The 23577-nt window shown below is 39.0% G+C and overlaps 2 protein-coding genes and 1 long non-coding RNA gene across 4 annotated transcripts; 2 read left to right on the top strand and 1 right to left on the bottom strand.

The window, feature by feature from the left end:
• Positions 1-3168: 3168 nt before the first annotated feature.
• LOC133742188 (uncharacterized) lies at positions 3169-5421 on the top strand. 2 transcript variants are annotated; one of them, XR_009862406.1, is made up of 4 exons: positions 3169-3406; positions 3500-3695; positions 4415-4484; positions 5028-5421. It is a non-coding gene; the product is annotated as an uncharacterized LOC133742188 (long non-coding RNA). The 2 variants fall into 2 exon arrangements; XR_009862405.1 differs by lacking the exon at positions 5028-5421 and having other exon boundaries at positions 4415-4660.
• A 4985-nt stretch (positions 5422-10406) lies between these two features.
• On the bottom strand, positions 10407-12222 carry LOC133746126 (HVA22-like protein e). The gene is made up of 5 exons (XM_062174288.1): positions 11980-12222; positions 11852-11878; positions 11582-11704; positions 11294-11498; positions 10407-10986 (listed from the first exon to the last, which is right to left on the bottom strand). Exons 1-5 carry the CDS (start codon positions 12024-12026, stop codon positions 10966-10968), a joined length of 423 nt encoding a protein of 140 aa, XP_062030272.1. The 5' UTR covers positions 12027-12222; the 3' UTR covers positions 10407-10965.
• A 4907-nt stretch (positions 12223-17129) lies between these two features.
• On the top strand, positions 17130-19708 carry LOC133745299 (palmitoyl-acyl carrier protein thioesterase, chloroplastic-like). The gene is made up of 6 exons (XM_062173359.1): positions 17130-17794; positions 17899-18032; positions 18177-18290; positions 18392-18569; positions 18666-18734; positions 19069-19708. The coding sequence occupies exons 1-6, from the start codon at positions 17357-17359 to the stop codon at positions 19339-19341; spliced, it is 1206 nt and encodes a 401-aa protein (XP_062029343.1). The 5' UTR covers positions 17130-17356; the 3' UTR covers positions 19342-19708.
• The last annotated feature ends 3869 nt before the right edge of the window (positions 19709-23577 follow it).

Here is a 23577-nt window from a genome sequence, read left to right as displayed (position 1 = left end):
AAAAGCATATGTATGATTGTATCTCCTTATTCTTTTGCCGGAGTACTGTTTGATTGATTAAAGGGATTGTTATTAGCTTTTGCTCTCATAATTCTTCGACATTGTTGAGTGGAACAAAAAAGAGAGGAACCTATAGCAGAGGGATGTGGGAATACGTATGTGTGTCTCATGCTTTGATTATTACTATACAATACATAGTTATAATCTTGCTTCGACATTTCTTCAGAATTCAGTTTTCGAATACAGCCTCTTTAATTAGGTAATGAAAGCTCCAAAGTCCAAACTATAAGATGTGTAAGATCTTAATTCTGAGACGATGAAATCTGGGGATGGAGACATCGAGTTATTAATTATTAAGCATATCCATGTTGTTATCAATATATTGGTGGATGAGTCCCCTGAGTAGTGTAAAGGATATACTGAACCAAATGATAATGTAATATATACAAGAGATACACATATGGCTCCTAAAATAAAAGAAATCAGTGCTGTAATCCAACATAGAACTTTGATAAAGTATATGATATAGTTTGTTTAGAAGCATTAACGGAACTTGGTGCCTTAATTGCTTGCTAATGCCAGATATTAGTACTAATTAATTAATGGATTAAATGCTTGTTACTCCTCAAACTTTTCCCCGAAAAACAGTTTAGTCCCTCACCTTTTAAATTAAACTGGATAGTCCTTATTCTCTTTAATTCTCACACGATAAGTCCAAAATGTCTATTATACCCCTCACTTCATCTTTTTTCTATTTATTTTAATTATTTTCTCTCTTTTTCTATATTTCTCTATCTTTTTATTTCTTATTTTTCTGCTTCTCTCTCTTAGCTTTCTCTCTCTCTCTCTGCACTCCAAGCAACAAGCCGATCAAAATCTCAGCCTTCTTTCAGTCAAATTCATCATCTGGGTATTCAACTTTGCCTTCTTTTCAGTCAAAATTGCCATCTGGGTATTCAATTTTCTCGATCAAGAATTAGGGTTCGAAAAGGGCTATAAATCCATCTACGGCTACCAATTTGTGTTCTCTCTTCCGGTTAGGTGAGATCGGCAACCAGCCCGCTGCCACCGACTCAATCGACTCACACATTCGACTGAGACAGATGATCAAAACCAGAACGGCGATGTGAGCTTCAATTTAGGAAACAAGAAGATCAAATCAAAGGGGCGGTGACGATGAAGAGAATGCGATTGAATTGGATTTCAAATTCTAAAATTGACAAGAAGATCAAATCAAAGTGCCACAACTTCCAGCTCCAATTCGAGCTCTTCTAGTTCAGTTTCTAGCAAAACCTAGCTGGGGAGAAGATCTGACGGTAGACCCAACATCCACTCCGGCGAACTGTCTCCTCGGAAATGAGCCCCAGAGCTTCCGAGAGTGTTCGATCTAGTATCATGCCACATAATTGGAAGCCGGAGAATCGAAACCTTGGGCCAATCAAAATCCAAGCCCAACGACCTAATTGAGGTGGTGGTGGTGGTGGTGGTTTGGCGGTGAGGAAGGCGTAGTGGTGGGACTGGGTGATGCCGAGGAAGGGGTGTGGAGGATTACGGTGGAGAGGGGTATGATACTGAGGTCGAAGAGGAGTGCGGCGTTGTTTGGTGGACAATTGGGGGTTTGGGAGAGGAACAGGCGCTGGTGAGAGATAGGCATGGTGAATGGGTAGTACGGATCCGTGAATGGCAGTCGCTGCGGAGGGAGAAGAGGAAGAAGAAGAGGGGGGGAGAGAGAACCAAAAAAACTAAAAGAAAAAAAAAAAAGAGAAAAAGAGAGAGAGAGAGTAAAAAAAAAATAATAATAATAAAAAAGAGGAAGTGAGGGGTATAATAGTCATTTTAGACCTATTATGGACCTGTTGTGTGAGAATCAGAGAGAATAAGGACTATCCAATTTAATTTAAAAGGTGAGGGACTAAACTGTTTTTCAGGAAAAAGTTTGAGGAGTAACAAGTATTTAACCCTTAATTAATTTATGGGAAAAAAAATATAAACAGTACCTGAGATAAGGCCCATTCTAAATTTTTGTACCTAACTTTTGGAAACTATCATATTAGTACCTGGAGTACCCAATCCAACCCAATTTTCGTACACACTATCCATGACGGCATTAACTCTTCTAACAGTTGGCATAATTTAAGGGATATTAAATACTCAAAAAAAATTTAAGGGATATTTTGGTCACTTCTCGTCTTAACTCATAATATTTTTATTTTTATTTTTATTTTTTTTCCTCTCTATTTTTTAAATCCTGCAGCTTTTATCCTCAAAAAAAAAAAAAAAAAAAAAAAAAATCTTCTCTATCTCTTATTCTTCCCCGAATCCTCTGATAAAGTCTTCGCCATCTGGTACGGACTTGCGATGATCTCGCTCACCGTGGTTGGGGTCGTCAGCCAGAAATTCAAAACCCAAAATCGGGTACTGCCTTCTTTCGCCAAGAACACGTTCTTGTAAAACGAGCTCCATGTATTTGAATCTGGGTTCTTAGTCTGTTCTGTGTATATTTGTAAAATTCGGGTTTGGATTCTGGGATTTTGGTGATGGGTGCTAATTTATCGTGTGGTGTTTCGGACATGGAGGCAATCTTCAATCTACTTCTGGTCTTCTGCTTTGAGCAAGGAGAGAATCTCTCTCCCTTCAGTTAACTGGGTGTCCTCGACCCATTCTTCACTCTGGCTTCGAACCCAAATCAGAGCTCACTCCAAGTGCGAGGCTTGAATGGCTGGAGCAATTCCCTCACTGGCATCACCCTTCCATCTTGACGGGAGCTTCGCCAGTAGCAAGCTCAAACTGATTTGGTGTGGGCCCCGGAAAATTTATCTAGCTTAAATTGAGATCATTCAACAACTTATTTATTTACGATCTCGATAAATGTCAAGATGCTCGAGAAAATTTTCAGAAATTTTCATAAAGTGAAATCCTCAATTTAGGAGTTGGATAATAAGGTAAACGTCACGACGAGTTCGTGGAAATTTTCGAGGAATTTTTCGGATACCGGAGGTAATTATTACAATTTTTCAAAGTTTTGACATTTTGGAAATCATTTAAGAAAATAGAAAATGTCGTGGACCAATCTGGGCCGTCTGTTGACTCCACCGTTGGATTTGAGTTGTTTGGACTATAAATCCAGTGGAAGGGACCAGATTGCATCAGAAACATCGAGAGAGATTGAGAGAGGTCGACCCATTCTTGAGACCCGGCGACCCGATCACGTGACCCGACCGGAGTGACGCCGTCCGGCCACCCCACGACGGCGTGCGGCCACCAGAAGCTTCATCTCGGTTTCGCCTACCTCCCTACATCCTCAGATCGTCCATGCACCGACGGTGAACGGAGCAACAACGACAGGAAGCCCCGAGCTTTCTCCGGCCACCTCTGCAACTTCCGGCGACCGATTAAGCTTCATTTGGTATGGAAACTCACCTCCTCGTCATGCCCAACACCTTAGTATGATTAGTTTTTCGATTTAATCAAGTTTTGACGATTTTGCGTTTCTGGGTAGCCACGGCTTCACCGTGTTCTTCGATACCAGTGACGTTTCGGGCACTTCTGGGCTTAGTTTCCATCTCGAGTTCACCTGTAGACGAGGAATTAAGAGGATTGCTGGGTTGTTGGCATCAAAATCTTCAACTCACCAACGTTCCAGTTCCGGCAAGAGGTTCTGTAAACCCGAGCTTGATCAACGTAGAGTTTCGAAGGTATAATTTCAAACCTTGAATTAGAAGGCTGTTCTTGTGACGAATACAAACTTGTGGGCTGAAGGGTTCTTGAATTATTTCCATCTTGGTATTTTGGTTAACTGTTGCCGGTTGGTTTTGGTTGAATTGTGTAGTTTTGGTGGTTTGACAATATGTTGGAACTGGGAGGACAGATTGGATGAGTTGTGGTGTTTTGAATTGAATGAATTGTTGTGCTGTGGTTGAGATTGAGATATCCTGGTTATAAGTTTTGAATGCATAGGTAGAATGGGTTGTCGTGTATTTGATTTGAATGGACTTTGATGATCAAGTTTATGTTTTGTTGGCATTGCCTTGGCTGTTGGTTGAATGATATTGTTGATGCATTTTTATTCACTAGTATTTGGGTTTAGTGTTGAAGTAAAATTATGGTGAAAGTGGCCTAAAGTGATGTATAGGTGTCCTTAGTAATTATGCGACACAATCGTTAAGTAAAGAAAATAAATCAATATATATTGGGTGGCCCTAGTAAATCGGGTGCACTTAATATATATTTGGTCGATATCGTAAACTTCAAGTGAATGTTCGGTATTTTGGGTTACTTATCGAACAAGTCTCGATTGGTCAAAGTTGGTCAACTCCTGGTCAAACTAGGAAAAGTTGGTTGTACGATTTGTTAATCGTCGAGATTTCATATAATTGTTCAATGGATTATTAACGGTAGAAATGTCGGAATCTAGGACTCCAGTTACCCGAGGAACAGAAGGTTCGCAACTCTCGGAGTACGTGAGAGAACGCATCGGAATCCAGGTAGGGATTCAGGACTCTACTCGGTTAGTGATTTTCTTATATTGTTATTAAATGATGCATGTTAGTTGGTATGGTTTGGTTATGTTCAAATGCAATGCATACTAACCAAACCATGTGAGAAATGTGATGGCTTGAGAGCGAAGGGTGGCTCTGACTTCCTTGGGTTCGATCCCCAAAACCTCAAGAGGGTTAGTTACACCGGTCGGACAGTGAGCGATCGCAATGACGACCCGATCCGTGTGTGTATCTAGGTAGCGGACGCTCTCGCTACGCTTACCTGGTGATAAATTAAATTAAGGTAAGGTCGTGTAGTGGGTCTATGGGACCGGCCATCAGGTAAAACTTGGATTTGGCGCCGTAGTTGTTTAAGCATCATGCATCAGTTTTCAAATTGAAAAACATTAAAGTTTGTCGTTTCTTTTAAACACTTGGATTAAGCATGTTTTCATACTGAGGCCTCAATAATTTATTTATCGATTTTCAAATCTAGTCGAGATAGAGTTCCTGTTGAGCAGCGAGGACGAAAGCTCACCTCTACAACAGTGTGGATGCAGGTACTGTGCACTGGTGACGGGACAATAGCGAAAGGAGCTGGGTGTGTGGAAACAAGTTCGGTAAATCGTCGTTTGAACCTTATTCTAAATTCTATTTCTCGAACTTCGTATTCCGAGACTTGTTAATAGTTAGCCTTGTGTCAATGTTGGTTGAGTTCTCATTTCCTTGGAGTTCGTACCTCTTGTGTGAGAACTCATTTCAAGTTCTAGACGAATGAAATAAATTTTAGCAACTCAATTATTTTCACCTCAAAAATATTTGTAGCTTCCGCTGTGTTTCTACGAAAAGTTTTCAAACAAAATGCCTAGCGGTTCTCTAGAATGTAAATCAAGTGTTCGGTTTATGTTTTAGAGGCTCGCGGCACTGTGACGTGCTTAAGCTGGTGAGGTGCAGCTTGGGGCGTTACATTTGGGCTGCCCCCAAATCTTCTCTCTACACTCTAAACTGATCGCCTGCAATTCTTTCCTTTTCCCTCTAATTAACCACATTTATGGGAATCAAGTTGACCTACAGTTTCATTTCAAGTGCGAGGCTTGAATAGCTGGAGCAATTCCCTCACTAGCATCACCCTTCCATCTCGACGGGAGCTTCGCCAGTAGCAAGCTCAAACTGATTTGGGCTGCCCCCAAATCTTCTCTCTACACTCTAAACTGATCGCCTGCAATTCTTTCATTTTCCCTCTAATTAACCACATTTATGGGAATCAAGTTGGCCTACAGTTTCATTTCAATGAATCACTGATCGCCTGCAATTCTTTCCTTTTCCCTCTAATTAACCACATTTATGGGAATCAAGTTGGCCTATAGTTTCATTTCAATGAATCACCACGACAGTGGTCAAGACCGGCGGACTTCGATATGCTTTTGGGATGTATCAGCTCCATAGAAATGAGTTCAATCACCCACGCGCCACCATTACAGCCATTCAATTGAAGTCCCAGACTTGGGTTCTCCAACAAGACCTCAAGAAATCCTGGAAGTGCAAAATCAGACTCGGGTTCTCATTTTACCCACGGTATGCAACAAATCGAAGAGAGAGAATCGGAGACCAAAGAGGCGACGAGAGGAGGGAGATCGGATTTGCGACTCTGCTTTGGTGGAGGAGACAGATAAGGAAATGACCCAAATACCCCTCCAAAATTAGCAACTTAACGCCGTCCATACGTATGGGTCGGGCTGGCTATTTGGGGTACTAATGTGATAGTTTCGGAAAGTTAGGTATGAAAATTTAGAATGGACCATAGTTGGAGTACTATTTCTAAAACTTTCCCTTAATTTATTGGATTATAGATGAGAGAGAGAGAGAGAGAGAGAGAGAGAGAGAGAGAGAGTGTGTGTGTGTGTGTGTGTGTGTGTGAGATTAGCGGCACTTTCTTAATCTGGTGCTTAAAGAACCGAAAAACTCTTTTCTAAAGGTACGTGTGCGTGGAGGTTTGCCTAATTACACGTGATTCTATGTAGATGTAATCATGAACACAGTACATCACAGTACACAAGGACCAAAGTCCATTAAAATCAAGCTTTAAAATAGGCACAACTGGTAAATGAAAGATTTGATCCAGTTTGAAAAGCTGTCATCACAGATATAAAGAGGGGAGTGTATCAAATTCCAATTCCTTTCACACACATGAAATGGGTTATGGATGTTATGAAGCGTAGATTAATGCCTTTTAGCACATGGAGGCATAACAAAATGCTTGGCCATTCCCTAAAATTATTGGATTTGACTAGGCTTTTTCCTTTTCTTTTCTGGTTATAATTTGTGTTTGTTGCATAGGATTGCACATAACGTAGAAAGAAAAGATGATTCCTTGATGAACATTAATACAGGAAAAAAAAAAAAAGTTCATAAAATCTATAACAAAATTTTTCCAAAAAAAAAAAAAAAAAAACCACCGCAACATACTCCATCAAATGGATCTCTTTACTTAATACCTTCAATTGATACCTTACAAAATTTTATCATTTGATTCAAGGTTTTGAAATTTTGGTGTGTAACGATGCATTAGTGTAAATCAGTGATGAAAAATCTATAATATGTCAACATATGACATACATACACTTATCACTTTTAGGACTTAATTACTCAAAATGGAACCGACTTTATTCTTATAAGGACCTTATATACCTTAACAAAGATTTTTCCCTAATACAACTCATGTCACCACTTTGTCCTTAAAGTGATAAATATTACATGAAATAGAATATGCATGAAAAATGTTAGCTTAGCCGTAACTTTACCCATCAGTGACTAGTTTATTTTTTATTTTTAATCAAATAAACAACTAGTCTATTGTGAGTCGAACTAACAACCTCTCACTTATAAAAATGAGACTTATGTCACTAAACCAAATGATACTGGGCCCGTGACTAGCTTTTGGTATAGGAATATAAAATGCAAAACTCAACATTTTTTAATTGACTAAATAAGTCGCCACGAAAAGTATATGTGAGAAGTTAATAGAATCAAATGATCATAATACCACCACGTGTAAACTCTAGATTTCGTGTCCCCGGATGATTGACTGCAGGTCAGTCTGCAGTGACGGAGCCAATGAAGGACGAGTGGGGGCCACTGCCCCTAGTAAAATCATGAATTTTGTTAACTAAGCTTCCTTTTGCCCCCATAACAGTAGATTAACTGAGCTTCTTTTGCCCCCATAGCTATAGATTAGGCATATATTAATAGTATGGGCATGCTAGACTTGCGTATGTGCGAGTCAAACTCCTACAACTGGGCCTCTTTTCCTAATATTAAATTAAATAAGACTAAATGTACTTCTTCTGTTTTCAATACAAATTGAAGATATAGATGGATTTTATTCAAATCAGAGCTCTAATTAGATGTTTGGGAAATTAGATTTGGGAAAGAAAGATTGATGTGGATTTTAAATTGAGGAAGAATGGATAGAAGTCATAGAACGGAATAAAGACCATGCACTCTGAGAGCAAGTGCACCCGTAGTCAAGAAAAGGCAAAGTCGAGAAGTCGAGAATTCGACCAGTCAAGTTACTATTCACTACCACTGGACATGGGTTTACACCCGTTGTTTTTATTGCCCGGTCAACACTGTTCATTATTATATAATTTTAGGGGGGTCTCAAAAATCGACTTTTTACACATACATAATTTGGGAAAACTTCCTTCATAAAAGTTATAGAGATCGTCGATACGAGTTCGTGCATATGTGGAATACAAAAATCGGAGTTCGTATGAATTAGTTATAAATTTTTGAAAATTTTCTATAAATAGCAAAAATTTCTGGTCCTTTTTCATAAGGACAGATTTTTCTGCTTTTCTTCACTTTCACCCCTGAAACTCTCTCTTCTCTCTCCTCAGCCGAGCTGGCAGCCCTCACCCCCAGTCAAGAATTTAGTCATTTGCTTGCCCGTTTCTTTGGCCTTGGTCATGAAAAGGCAAGGCTTGCCTGGTCAAAGATGGACCGGTGGAAGCAACAAAATGACTTTGGCTGGTCAACACATCATCATTCCCCCAATTTGCCCGGGCAAAGTGCAACCGCTCTGAGTTCACGGGTAGAGGAGAGGCAGAAAAGGAAAGAATTTTTTTTGCTCCCGTATCTCGGCCACTGCCAGTCTGTACACTCTTTTTCATCATATCCTATTATCTATACGATGCATGTGTTCCCCATGAACAGAGTTGGTTCTCCTCTTCTCCTATACATGCTTCACTGACATGGAGAAAGGCTTCATCATTTGCTTCAGTCTCAAGTATCCAATCGCCACTCATTACATAATGGCTCTTATACTTCCTCTTTATCCAATTTTTAGCAAAAGAGAATATCATATCATATTCTAGTGAAATGACATCTGTATTTTGTATATAGATGCATAAGTTGTATTAGAACTTCTGTGACACAGAGGCCCAGTTTGTGACTGCTTTTGAAACTGCTTTTGATCTCAAAAGCGCTTCTGAAATTGTTTGGTGGTGTTTGGTAAACCATGGAGAATCAGCTTCTGACCCGAAGCGCTTCTCCCAACCGCCGAATTGAAGAAGCTACAATTCGTAGCTTTTTGATTTCAGCTTCTGCGGGAATCAACCCTCGACGCGGAAGATTAAATGAAATTTTGATGAATATCCGAATTGTCCTCATGCTTTTCTCAATTTTACATTTTTCCCTCTCGCACTCTCCCCTCTGCAAAGATCTCAACAACCTCATCTACAACACCTCTGCCTCTTCCTCTTCCTCTTCACTAAAATTCAAGAGAGCAACATCCCACAATTTTGAAGAGGTAAAACATCTGACCCATAATCCCAAACTCTCAAAATCAAGTAGACTCAGACCCATCTCTATATCTCAAGAGCTCATCAACATCGAATTGAAACCCAGAAAAACCATCTCAAAATTCCCAGAAAAGAAACTCAGAATGGAACCTGCAAGATTGATAGCAGACTCAAAATCCCCTTCCCATCTGGGAACAAACTCGACATAATCATCACAGCATCTCACCATGGTTAAATTTCAGAACCCAAAACAAAGCATAGATCCAGAATTCATGAGAGAGGGAGAGAGAAAGAGAAAGAGAGAGAGAGAGAGGGGGGAAACAAAGATGAAGAGAAAGGTAGATTAGGAGGAAAAACCAACAAGATGAAGATGAAATTGGCTATTTGGCTTTTCTTCCTTGAGTTCCTTCTGCCCTGATCCTTGTGGATTAATTAGAAGGGAATGAGTGATAATGGCCTTCTCTTTTTGTTTACTGTTCGTGTCTTGTTTCTAAGCTTTTGTTTTTTTTGGTAATTCATTTGTTTAAATTATCATCAAAGGTATCTATCTAGATTGTACAATTATAATAATATGTTTGGTTGTCTTGTTCGAACTTTGTTTACTGTTCGTGTCTTGTTTCTAAGCTTTTGTTTTTTTTTAATTTTTTTTGGTAATTAATTTGTTTAAATTATCATCAAAGGTATCTATCTAGATTGTACAATTATAATAATATGTTTGGTTGTCTTGTTCGAACTTCAAAGGGTCTGGACACCTTTCCAAATCAATAGAAAAATGCACTAAAAAAACAAAAGTAAAAATCAATAGAAAATATAAGAAGAGTTAGATGAACATAATTTTTTTTTTATTTAGTGGTATTTATTTGGATATTTTCAACATTTATGTCCTTTTTAGTAATTATAAACCGTCACAACACTTTTTATTCACAGTTTACCAAACACTTCGAAATTGCTTTTCGTTCTCACAACACTTTCAAAAACAGTTGACCAAACACTCAGCTGCTTCCTCTTACAGCAAAATTAGAAGTGCTTCCTCTCACATCTCTAGTGGGTATGAGAGAGACTTGCATAAAGCCTCTATCATTGCTTTGCTATTAGATCAACGCAATTAGGCGGATTAGGTAGTGAATTATCATCAATGAAGCGGGCATCACAAACTAATCAAATAGTTCAACACATACTTGATTACTGATAGATATGGCTCATCTACATTAATATGCATGAAGGTAGTCACAAAAGCCTCGAAGGCCCCGTTTGGGATTGCTTCGCTTTTAAAAAAATCAGCTTTTGTTCAAAATTTTAGATTTTATTGTGTTTGGTAAATAAATAAAAAGCAGCTTTAATTGAAAGTTATAGATCACTGGCAGCAGATTTTAGAAGCAGCCTAGAGGTTGCTTTTAGAAGCTGCTGTGGATCAAAACACACTCTGCAGTTATTTTATGTACTGACAGCACTTTTAAAAATATTATTTACCAAACACGAAACTGTTTTAATTCACAGCTAATTATTCTCACAACACAGCAGCAGCAGTTTTTTTTAAAAGTCACAGCAATCCCAAACTAGCCCGAAGTCTCCGAAATTATACATGATGGGTTAAAAAGTCCAGTAGAAACAAGTTAAAGCAAAGGCCGAAAGTAGAAAAAGAAATCAAAGATTGAAGAACAAGTGGATGTCCTTCTCTGCTTTCTTCAGTAAGCTTCCTGCTCTCCCTGCATAAATAACCACAAAAGTTCCGAATCTTTTCAATAAAATAGTTTAAAGCAGCAACATAGTAAGCATCAATCTCAAAAGCAGTACACACCGCACAAAGACATGGTTGAGATTTCAAAACAGAAACAATTATATCCTAATATTATCTCCTTGTAATCTTCAACCATGTCCTTCAATACTCCAAGACGACCAATTTAAACCGTAAGGATAAGATTGTGAATCCAATCAAACATGAGGACCAAAATTGCAACTTGTGCCTTTTAAGATATAATGACATTGGTAGCAGACGAAGTTAAGTGAACTTACACTCTTGGGGGTCATGAACTGCACAAACTTGCTCTTGCCTTTGCCAGTTGGGGACTTGCTGGATGAATCATGATGGTCTTTTCCTTCTCTATACCTGAGGATTTGCTCCCTCACATATTTATCATACAAGAAAGCTGCCCCTTTGAATTGTGGTAGAACCAACCACGCCACAAACACAAGCTTCACCTCATACCAAATTGGTAACCTAAAATTTCACCACCATCATTAAATTAACCCACCAAGCTAACGAATTTTGGAACTTTATGATGTTTCTTGATTTGTTCTTACCATTCTAAAGCGGGTTGGATAACCATCTCCAAGAGAGTGAGGAAAGAGTAAATAATCCAATAAGCAAGCCACTGCTCATCATCTAGTTTTGATGGGCTCTCTATGGCCATCACTGATGCATACCTATAATCAAATTCCCACAATAAACATAAGTCTAAGTTCATTAACCAACTGGGTTCCCGTTAAATCAATTAAAGATTGAAGCTTTATAGGACAAAATAAGAAAATAAATAAACTTGTCTCAAGACTGATAAGAGTGGGATTGCTTACAAGGGGTAAAGCAGCTGCAACACAGGCCTGCAAGAATTGAAAACAAATTGGGGAATTAGAAGATAAACCCAGAAAAGAAATTACACAACAAAGACAATCAAAATGTGGGTTTTGATTAAGAGTCATACCCAGCAAGAGAGTGAAGTTGGGTAAGGAAAGTCCAGCCTTTTCCCATTGTTCTTATGTCTATTAATTAACTTTGTAGGTTCAAACTTGAAACAACCAACACCAAGCAACTAACAGTAGCAAACTCTTAAGAGAGGCTGAGATAGGTTGCAGAAAATGAGCCTGTCAGTGAGAGAAGGGTTTTGGATTGAGAGCAATGAATATGGAGACAAATGGAGGAGATTTTGGAAGGGTGTTGGGGACAAGGTTTAAGCTACCAATTTATACATGGGAGAGGAAGGGACACGTGGCGGTAGAGGAGCTAGGGTATCGGATTCTAGCCTAAACGTGTCAAGGTGGATTTAGCACCGGCTCAGTGCTCAGGACTTGGGCTTTACCATTTCCTCAAACGACCCAAATGGCTTTGTGCTTTGCCCTAGGACAGAAGCCACGTGTTCATGTGTGATGTCAGTGGTCGGTGATACGTGCCGGACGATGAGGGATCCAAGTCCCACTAGGACAGATGGGGACACATTTTTCTAATTGTATCAGGTCGGCAGGGGACAGAATAACGGATTATTCTAAAAGTGTGTAATGATTAGGGAAAATGCTCGTTTACCCAATTTTAGGCTAAAAATTGCCCACTTGCTCCACCAACTGTTTTTTAACCCCATTTACCCAAAACACTCTAAGGGATTATTTCCCCTTTACCCAATTAATTCTTTTTTCTTTTTTTTTGAGACTTTTTTGCCCTCTCCTTCTTTCTCACTTAGAGAGAGAAGTCACCCTCCACCTTGCTGTGCTCCGGTGACCAGTGGCCGGCGCGGTCTCCGGCGACCAAACTCCGGCGAACGGTGACCGGATTCAGGCGACCGGTGACACAATTCCGACAACCGGTGACCGGATTCCAGAATCCGGCTATTATTGCCCCCCAGTAATCATATTACTGCCCCCCAGTAATCATATTATTGCCTCCCAAAAATCATATTATTGACGTCCAGTGAATTGTATGAACTCCCAAAACCAAAATGAATACACTACAGGAACAATTGATCAATTTATAATCATATTACTGCCCCCCAGTAATCATATTATTGCCCCCCAATACAAAGTCTAATGTTTCTACTGCCTCCCAATAGACCACCAAAAATGCACATTTTTGTAGGATTCACAGATAATTTGACTTTAATACACAGAAAACAACATATAACTTATCAAAACACCACACTATAGTGATCCCTGTCCATCATATCAAAGTCTACTGGGGGCCAATAATGTGTCTACTGCCCCCAGTAGACCATCAAACAAACCCCACAGTTACATTGCAATTCCTTCCTCATTCTCGGGGTTCACAATGTACAAAAAAAAAAAAAATGCTTCTGGCACCCAGAAATTGCTCTGGGCACCGGATCTGAAGGACAAGGGACGGAGGCACCGGCGCACTATTTGCTGTCTGATCGGCCGGCCAGAACTGTGAAATTGCAGGTGCAAATGGCCGGACCTTGAAGCTCCAGAATTGATTGGATTTGGGACGAGGTTGATGGTGGAGCTCATCGGCGGTGCACGTCGACTGCTTCTCCAGAAGCTTGACGACCTCTTTCGACTGGTCATTGGAGAAAGCTCTGACGCGGATCGACGTCGTCCACGGCGAGGAGGAGAACGACGATAGCACCCGACGTGCCCGGCGAGGAGGAGCAGTTTGTCCCGACGGTTCGGGTCTCTGACAACCCGATGGACCTGGACATGTACAACTAGTGGAGATGCTCCAGTGGCACTGGAAGTTCGACGATCTGATTCGTCAGAAGCCTAGGTCGCCGGAGGCCTGGGTTGAGCATCAGTGAGAGAGAGAGAGAGAGAGAGAAGTTGTTGCGGTCTGGTCGCCGGATTCGTCGAGCGTGACGGAGTTCAGTGAGAGAGAGAGAGAGAGAGAGAGATCGGTGAAGGGGGGAGAGAGAGAGAGAGATTAAAAGGAGGGTAATTATGTCAGTAGAAGTTAGATTGGGTAAATGGGGTCAAAAAACTCTTAGTGGAGCAAGTGGGCATTTTTTTTGTTAAAATTGGGTAAGTGGTCACGACCCCTAATGATTAATCTTAAGCTTCATCGTTAGGGATTCTTAAATACTTGATTAAGGTTTAAGATCTGATTATGGGGCTACATCTTATTTGGGCTCCAAGCCTCACCAATGCCTAGGAGTTTTCGTAGAACATCGTCTTTGCCCATTAAATCTGTCTGCGGAATGTACACATCTTACATCATGACTTGAACATTTGGTGCGAGTTTGATCGAGTTTTGAGAGCTTAACATGTAGATTGTTAATATATTTGTCTAATAGCTCAAGCTTTTTAATTTAAGCCATTTTTATGGCAACATATTTAAGAATTTTTTCTTTGTGCCAGTTCACACTCTAGTTTGTTCTTTTACTTGGTTATATTTTTTTTTTATGAAACTTACTTGGTTGTATTTTTTAAAATCATTTGAGACAACTCTTTGTGTTTGGCTCCAAAACCAGTCGGCTTGCAAACTGTCTCTTTTGAGCGAGTGGTTGCGCAGGCGTGCCAGCACCGCGGGGTGCAGTCGTTGGGGTAGTCCCTTGACCTGACTTCTTCTTCAAGCGCTGTGGACAAGGAGAGCACCAACCTCGTCACAGGGTTCTTCTCTATGCCTTTCGGAAAAGGACTTTTTGCCTTACTGGTAAGGGCTTTGGTTGTGGTCTCTTTGCGTTCACCGAATCGATACTTAGTGTTGTAGACTAAGCAGAGCAATCACTGGGAAGTTGGAAGAAGCACGGGTTTTTGCTAAAGCGTGACTTTAGCTTCGCTGGGTTGCGAGGGCGTTACCCTTACTTCGCTGGTAGTAACGGTGGCGGTTGCGCTCGCAGTCGGCTCCTGGGGAGACTGGGACTGGAAGTACGGTCGCCGGGTTGGTTTGGTGATGCTGACAGTCGGCTCTTGGAGAGACTGGGACTGGCGCACGGTCACCGGGTTTCAACGAGGTTGAAGGTTTGCTCCGGGGAGGCTTTGTAATCGCTGGGATTGATTGATTTGAGAGAGGTCCTTTCTGTATAGTCTTTAGCCTCTATATATAGGCTCTGCAGCTTATCCTTCCAAATAGGAATGCAATGCTGTATTTTAGGCCACATTTATTGGCCTTTGAATCAAATCAAAACACTTAATAGTTTTGATATCTATCGTAGATTCGCCTCTGTACGTGGCTAGGATATAGGCAAGATTAATTGCCTCTTAGAGTCCTGGATGTAATATTCCTCTTGGATGCGGTAGGATATGCATTAACTGCATATATATCTTCGCGGGGACTCCCGTAGCTCGCGACAGGCAATTACATCACCCCTTATTTATTGCAATTAAGCATGATTGCATGTTTCTTGAATTGTACCACGTCCATGAATCCTTATTTGCATGAGAGACTTGATTGCTTGCATGACATGAGCCCACCATAGGACTTACTTGCATGAGCAATTATACATACATGAATTACCATGATACATACATTCCTTTGCAATAAGAACCCCTGCTTTCACGTCCCCCTTAATTGCATGGGAAACCATGATTCCTTCCTTGCACGTAGCCTACTCCATATATATGTAGCTGCCATCTTTCCCTCTTGCACATACTTGGTAATCAAGCAAATCATCAAATATATTGATAATCAGTGAATATCCTGTTTTGCTTTAAAATTGCTTGGCCTCCAAGTAGGCATTATTTAGCCTCTAAACAATATATTCCGAGCTCATCGCAAATATATGGCTTGGGCCACCGATATTGGCCCAGATTTCTTCGAGTCCCCCTCGTCGGGAAAAAATGTTATTTTGGGTTCAAACACTTTGAACACTTCATCTTACTTCTTTACATTCTTTTGTTCACGTGTCTAATACTATTTGAACATTCTACCCCTATAGAAAAAGAGCAAAGTTCAATCTTCAACGATGCACAAATATTCACATTTAAGCAATTGGCACCCCTTAAATCCACCTCTTTAGTTGTCTAAAAATGTATTAAACTTTGATTATATAAAACCCTAAATCTGAAACATCTGAACTCATTTCTCACTTCCTTGTTTTGTTGTTCTGTGTAGTTGTCTCATAGAAGACTAACCCCAACACCATAAGAATCTTATCAATTAGTGGGCTTAGAGCATCTTTAGCAGACTCTCTATTTTGGTTCCTTAGTTATTTTGGAGAGTATTTTTAGCTTTTTATCTATTTTAGCAGCTGTATCAGACTCCTAAGTGACTATCCATTATAACTTTTAACCTATCTCGCTCCTAAATATAGAAAGCGAGATGGAGCTCACTATAATTTAAAACATTCATTTTAAGTTACTTTATGTAATTTATAATTACATTTAAACTATTTAATCTTAATTTAAAAAATAATATAAATTCAAAACTAGTTAAAATAGAGAGCATTGATGCAGACGTATTTCTAAAGTAGCTAGCTAAAATGACTTTTTAGCTACTTTGGCTAAAATTTGACTCAAAAATGACTAGCATTGCTAAAAGCATATTTACCAGACTCTCTATTTTGGCTTCTTAGCCATTTTGGAGAATGTGTTTAGTTTTTTTTTATATTTTAGCAGCTGCACCAGACTCCTAAGAACATCTTTAGCAATGCTAGCTATTTTTGAGTCAAATTTTAGCCAAAGTAACTAAAAAGTCATTTTAGCTAGCAATTTTAAAAATACGTCTGCATCAGTGCTCTCTATTATAGCTAGTTTTGAATTTATATTATTTTTTAAAGGAATGTTAAAAAATAATATAAATTCCAACATTGCTTTTTCTTCGGAAGCTCGGTGGGCTTTTATGGAAGTGGCAAAACATAATTGTGAGTTAACCAAAGAATCTGACTTTCCTTTTATCTGCATAATTCCAACCATTAGTTTAACAAAGCTTCTCTTCTGTCTAATATGAACCATAAGAGGCATCCCTTTTTTGTAGCAGAACATATTAGTGGCAGAGTTACCTTGTAAACAATGCCAAAACAGAACACCAAATTTAAGCCCATCTTCATATTGCGTGTAGGCCATTGATGCAGAGAGGCTTCCTGAATCCTCTAACATTTTCTCCTCCACCCAGTGAAGTGGTTGAGCGGCAAAAACCCCACGTCCCTTCTCCTCCATTAAACCCTTTTCACCCCACACGTTAATTTTGACACTAATTCTTCCCTTTCCTCCATTCTTTGTCTTAAATTATAGGATATATCTTGTTCCTTCTAAAAGTGGTTACACCTACTAACATTTGAAAATTTCCTTTAATTCTTCAACAAGGCAACAATTAGCTACTGCTAAAAGAAGCTACAACACCACCCTGTTTTATCAAACTTAAACTTGTTGGGTTCGATTATCTGCTTCATCTTTCACATACCAAATGAACAGTTAGAGAAAATGGCATCAATGGCAGTGAGAATTAATGCGACGCTATACCTTCCAAGGCACATTTTCAAGGCGGAGAAGAATGACGGCATTGATGTGGCCACCCAAATGGGATTTTATCCTTCGAGGGATAGGGCAACGAACACAAGACAACACCGCAGATTTTCGGTCATGGCTAGTAGTTCTGTTAATCCGAGAAGTCATGTGGACATGATCAATGGAAAGAAGGTTAATGGGATTCATGTGGAAGAGGCTGGTTCATTGTTAGGAAACATGAGTAGTGGTATTGAATTAGTTAAAGATAGAGGTAGTGATGCATCTCTTCATTCATGTTTACATGGGAAATTCGTGGAGGATAGGTTTGTATATAGGCAGACATTCGTTATAAGGTCTTATGAGATTGGTCCTGACAAAACTGCCACCATGGAGACACTGATGAACCTTCTACAGGTAAATTTTCGACTCTTGATTGTTTGTTCCTTATATCTGCAGCAAACATTATGTCATGAACTATGGTTTCATTAAACTGTGTAAACCCGATGTGCTAAATGCAGGAGACAGCTCTGAATCACGTGACAGGTTCTGGCCTTGCCGGAAATGGTTTCGGGGCTACTCGTGAGATGAGCCTCCGGAAACTTATTTGGGTCGTCACACGAGTCCACATTCAAGTTGAGAGATACAGTCGCTGGTATGTATATGACATGTGACTAATGCATATATATGAACTAATATTAGGGAAGTAGTTCTGTTGTTGCATATCTATGTTTTGTTGTTGAACTGTAAATATGGGCCACGTAATACCAGCTTATCTACAAAGATTAATATGTAACAGGGGAGATGTTGTGGAAATTGATACTTGGGTGGATGCAGCAGGCAAAAACGGAATGCGCAGGGATTGGATTATCCGAGACTATCATACTCAAGAAATTATTAGCAGAGCAACAAGGTGAAAATCTCAGGGGCTTTTGCATATCCTTTTCTAAACTCTAGACCTCCGGGACTAATCTTGACAAGTAATTACCTGCTATGTTGTTTAATCTTATGCAGCACTTGGGTGATAATGAATAGAGAAACAAGAAGGTTGTCCAAGATTCCTGAACAAGTGAGACAAGAGGTGGCGCCTTTCTACCTAAACAGAGCTGCAATTGCCACTGAGAAAATCGATAGTGAGAAAATTGACAAGCTTACTGATGGAACTGCCGGGAGAATCCGATCAGGCTTAGCAGTAAGTCATATTCATATCTCATACAACATTTACTAATCGGTTCAGCTTCTTCATAGTTTATATTAACTGAATCTTCTTCCCCTCCAATTTACTCAGCCTAGATGGAGTGACATGGATGCCAACCAGCATGTAAACAATGTGAAATACATTGGATGGATTCTTGAGGTAACTTGGCAATTTTTTGCAATGTAATGGCTTAACTTTGGTAAATCAAACAATGATATAATTTAGTGGTGGGTTCATCTTTTGTTCTTTGCAAGGCGGATAAGATGTAAAACTCCATACATTAGCTTGCTTTACTTATTTAATTTTTTTTGTCTCAGTCTCCTTGAGACAATTTATCGAACACTTTGTCCTCACATTTTTTAAAGAAAAAAAAAACATGAACATGTAAAACTATTTAGAACGTAAAACATAAATTAGAGCGGAGGTTGTTGCGTTCATTCATATGTTAACATGTCATTAATATTTATTTACGATTTGTTAAACTAATGCGCAGAGCGTGCCACTCAAAGTGTTAAAAGAATATGACATGACAAGCATGACACTAGAGTTCCGAAGAGAATGTAGGCAATCCAATTTGCTAGAATCATTGACGAGCACAACAGCAAGTTTGGCTCATGAACATCACTGCAACAACAGCAACAACAACTCGATCAATCGCAGACCAGACCTCCAGTACACACACCTGCTTCGGATGCAAGCCGATAAAGCAGAGATAGTGCGAGCAAGAACAGAATGGCATGGCAAACAAAAACATAAATCGCATTGATTGACTTGAATGCAGAATTTGCAGATTGATTTTCACCCACTTGCATTCGATAGGGCAGAGATGGTGCGAGCAAGAACATAATGGCATGGCGAACAAAAACATATATCGCATTGATAGACTTGAACTCAGAATTTGCAGATTGATTTTCACCCACTTCAATTTGTTTTCTTGATTGTCAAGCTTTTTGAATTGCTAGCTTGCCCATCTGGGTTCGTTTCTACCACTTTTTTTTTTCTTCTGCGTGGTTGTATTTTTTCATCAGGCTGTGTTACATTTTGCAAGTGAACTCCATGTTTGACAGTGCATTGCTTAGGAGCACTTGCCTCTTCAATTTATGTGAATGAAATATTCACACACCATTTCAGTATCTTTCGAGCTTCCGAATTAAGATTTCAGGGTTTTGATGATCAGGGAATGCGTCTACTATCAGACCAAAAAAAAAGAATGTGTCTATTCATTATTCACATTCATCTTTATATGTTCCAAAGTCTAAACTTAGAACTTGAGCAAAGAAATAGACACAACTATAAAGGGGTTATTGGGCTAAGCATGAATTATGAGAAAGGTACATCAATGGATACGGCCCATTCGTTTTAACTTGATTTGGTCCACCTTTGATGTTTATTACAACCACCAACTAGCCAATAAGCCCAAAACACCCTGCCAAGATTTGGTATTCAAGTTCTTATGACCACTTAAAACTTGAAAGGAAAAGAGGTTCAATCGATATCGACAATAGTGAGATAAAAATCAAATAACATCTCATGTGTGACATGTTGTGTTATCCGATTATTGATCTTGATATGCAAGTTCCTACCCACTAAACCAAACACAAAACCCGATTACATGAGAATATTATAAATTTATTCACCGGAAAGTGTATCGACCAATGAGTAAAACGATATATGAGGCGTTACACCCGCCAAACGGCCGAGGAGAAAAATATATATGCCCACAGGGCAGGACCAACAGTCCACGGGAAGCATATACCCATACCCGCTAAAAGTATTATGGGCAATGTCTATACGACCATACCCGGGTAACCCGACCTACGGGATAACGGGTTATCTAACAACCGGTTTAATTATTTGACACGGTTTCTGTAATTTTTTTGTGGTCATGTTAGGTATTTGGTGCATGTCTACTCTTTTCGATTGGCAAACACAATCATTTTCTTTGGTGAAACATGGCAATACCACATGCCATCCACGCAAAACCCAAACTAGGAAAGAAAAAACAAAGGTGGATCGACAAGTAGCAAAGCCACATCTAACTTGTCGGGCAACCTAAACCTCAAAACTCCACCAAACTTTTCATGGTTCCTCAAAGGAGAACTGGAGTCTCTGTTGACAAGAATATCCACTCAAAGCTTACAATCAGTGAGTGCAGAGAAAACGAAACGTTTGAGATATATATTGCCATTTTCGTAAACCCACCCTAAGCTAAGCTAAGCTACTGTGAGTCTTTGAGACTCGAGAAGACATGTGAGCAAGAATGATTAGAGAATTACATCCCAATAATGTTCCCCATCTTCATCTTTATAATTAAGGCCACTACATAATGCAAATACAAATGACATAAACAATGATCGTATCCTACCTGATATTCTGTTTATGGAGCCCTTACCTCCATTCTTTATCTGATTCCATCATATGCAGTGTTTTAAAAATACTCACTAAACCAGGCCTCGTTCTCGAAGTGCCAGACAGTACGGTTCTAGGGTTAGCAACTAAACATATTTTAGTAACAGACACACTACTAGTTTAACACATAATTAAACCACAATTATATAAGCAGAAGTAGCCTCTCTGTGAGATGCAGCAGGCCGTTTAACCCGTTTTGATATAATAATTTGCCCATCTTATGAATCTCACATCATCACAAACTTTGTTCCCAAAACACACCCATTAATCGTAAGTTCCTAACGGATATTCTGACGCGCCGTTTCGAGCCTCTGTAAATTGACTAAAATCTAAGCTTTCTGAGTTCGAGTAATTACTTAATTAAGCACCATTGCTAATAGATCTAAAGGTTTTTACCAGTGACCTGGTGGAAAAGTTTTCACCAATTAATCATGCTGAGAACTAGGTTGAAAGAATCGTGACATCAATGGACGATGTGACATTTAAATATATGATTTTGACAAGATTCCTAAGAATGCTGACAACTACATTGTGTTGATGAGATAAAGAGAGATAAATAAATGTACGTTTCCATCCAAAATTCCAAATCGATCATATCAAAATCACATAAAGAATATATTTTACTATTACTCATGCTCATTCTACTGTGAAATCAATAAAGTAGTTGAAATCTATTAAGGGTCACTCAAAAAACTTCCACAATTTATATGCCCAAAACTTCTTTCTCAGTAGTTTAAATCCAAATAATTCTCTCTCCTGATAGAGTACTCTGTTTCTTTGGCTCTAACATCATAAATCTACAGAATAAGAATACGATGGAAACATATTTAAAGACTAGTTTATATTAAATTATTAATCATGCAGCTGCATCTGTTTCAAGTTCCCATGAGAAAACTTTACCCCCTCGATTTTTACAAATCATGAACAGACTACGCGTACGTATATAGAAGAAAACTAAGGAAACCCTCATCTATCGAATACCCTTTTCTTAACGTGAAGTGCTTGGTTTGTCTTGTTCAACGATAGATATAACACGCAATGTGCAGCGACTTCGATCTCGCATTATCAGAATATTAAATATCAACTAATTGTATATTTACGCATATGACTGACTGCAATATATTGCAGAATTATTCTTGCTAAATATTAAAAATTTATACCGACAATTTATGAAATTAGTTCATGGAGTTTATGTTAGAATATCAACTAATTATAAAATTCTTCAATCCTAAAATTTCAATACTCTAAAGTACTATCAAACTTCTGTTTCGACGATTGATCGCCAAATTATTTCTCGATCATACGTCCGTACCAATATTAGTATACATCAGATCACATGCATGCACCACAATAGACCAGACAAGCCACCAACTGGCATCGCCACGTGATTACCATCTTCATCCCCACTGCGCCCAAGTTTTACGTGTAAACAATCGATAAGGCCGCAACCGTCTTCGGCGGGAACCTATCGAGTTTTGTTACGAAACGCAATGCTTGGCTTCTCCCGCCACCTTTCACTCTTACGTGTATGAATGCATGTTTGTGTATTATACAATATCGTATATAGTTTTTCTTTTTCTTTTGTCTACTAGAAACTTTTATATTTAATTTTGTAGAAAGATTAAAAAAAAAAGTGGTACATGTAAACAAGAAAAGAAAAAGACAAAAGTACTGGAGGGGGTGTCACGTGGGTTGGGCAGTAAAATATGTAGACCCATCACGTGGACCCCGTACCCGACTCATCATGTTCCAGGTTCCCAATCCGTCCGCCCAAATAAGACAAAAGACCTTTAAGTGACGCCACGCGCTCGTATTTGGGGTAGGAAGTTGGAAAAATCAGCAGATGGAATATTCCAGCGACGTCACGGTGGGGGAATAGTCTTCCATGGGGGCTGCTTCAGCTGCTCATCCTATAGGTCTGAGCCCACTGCTCAACTGCTTTATGCTTTGGAAAAGATGCAATGGGGAATATATTTGTCAGTATACTAACGATTAAACAGACAAACTTGGCAAAGTAAAAAACCAACGCAAGCGATGAGCTTGGTTTAGATCCTTAACTAGACATAACGAAAGCAATCTACATGCACTTGTGTTTGTCAAACAATAAACAATCTCCGAGGTAATGTATAACACTAAATAAATTCAACACGATTCAAATCAATATCGAAATTAATTAAGCAACTCATCTTGTTCTGATCGATCACTTGAATTTGCAATTATATAATAGCCATTGTACTTCTCTATCTGCATGATAAAACAAATGACCTTGTTTAATTCATGATATCTATTAATTTGAGATAATTTAAGATATTGGAGAAGTATTTTTTCACATAACAGATATATAGTAAGATTTTTATTTTTTTAGAAGATATATCGATCAAGAGTGTTTTTTTAGAACAAATTTATTGCAAAGTATTTAAGGGGTCAAGCATACTTTTATCGAACTAGAATACTTTTAGGCTCCGTTTGGTTGGCAGGAATGTCAAAATAGGAAAATGATTTATTTTCTTTTCCAAACCGATATGGAATGGAATAGATTTTGCTATTTTTATATGGTTATTTGAAATTTAAATTATGAAAGTAATTTTTTATT

The sequence above is a fragment of the Rosa rugosa genome, chromosome 4, assembly GCF_958449725.1.
Source record: "Rosa rugosa chromosome 4, drRosRugo1.1, whole genome shotgun sequence".
NCBI classification, from domain to species: domain Eukaryota; kingdom Viridiplantae; phylum Streptophyta; class Magnoliopsida; order Rosales; family Rosaceae; genus Rosa; species Rosa rugosa.
This window is presented reverse-complemented; position numbering and strand designations above follow the sequence as displayed.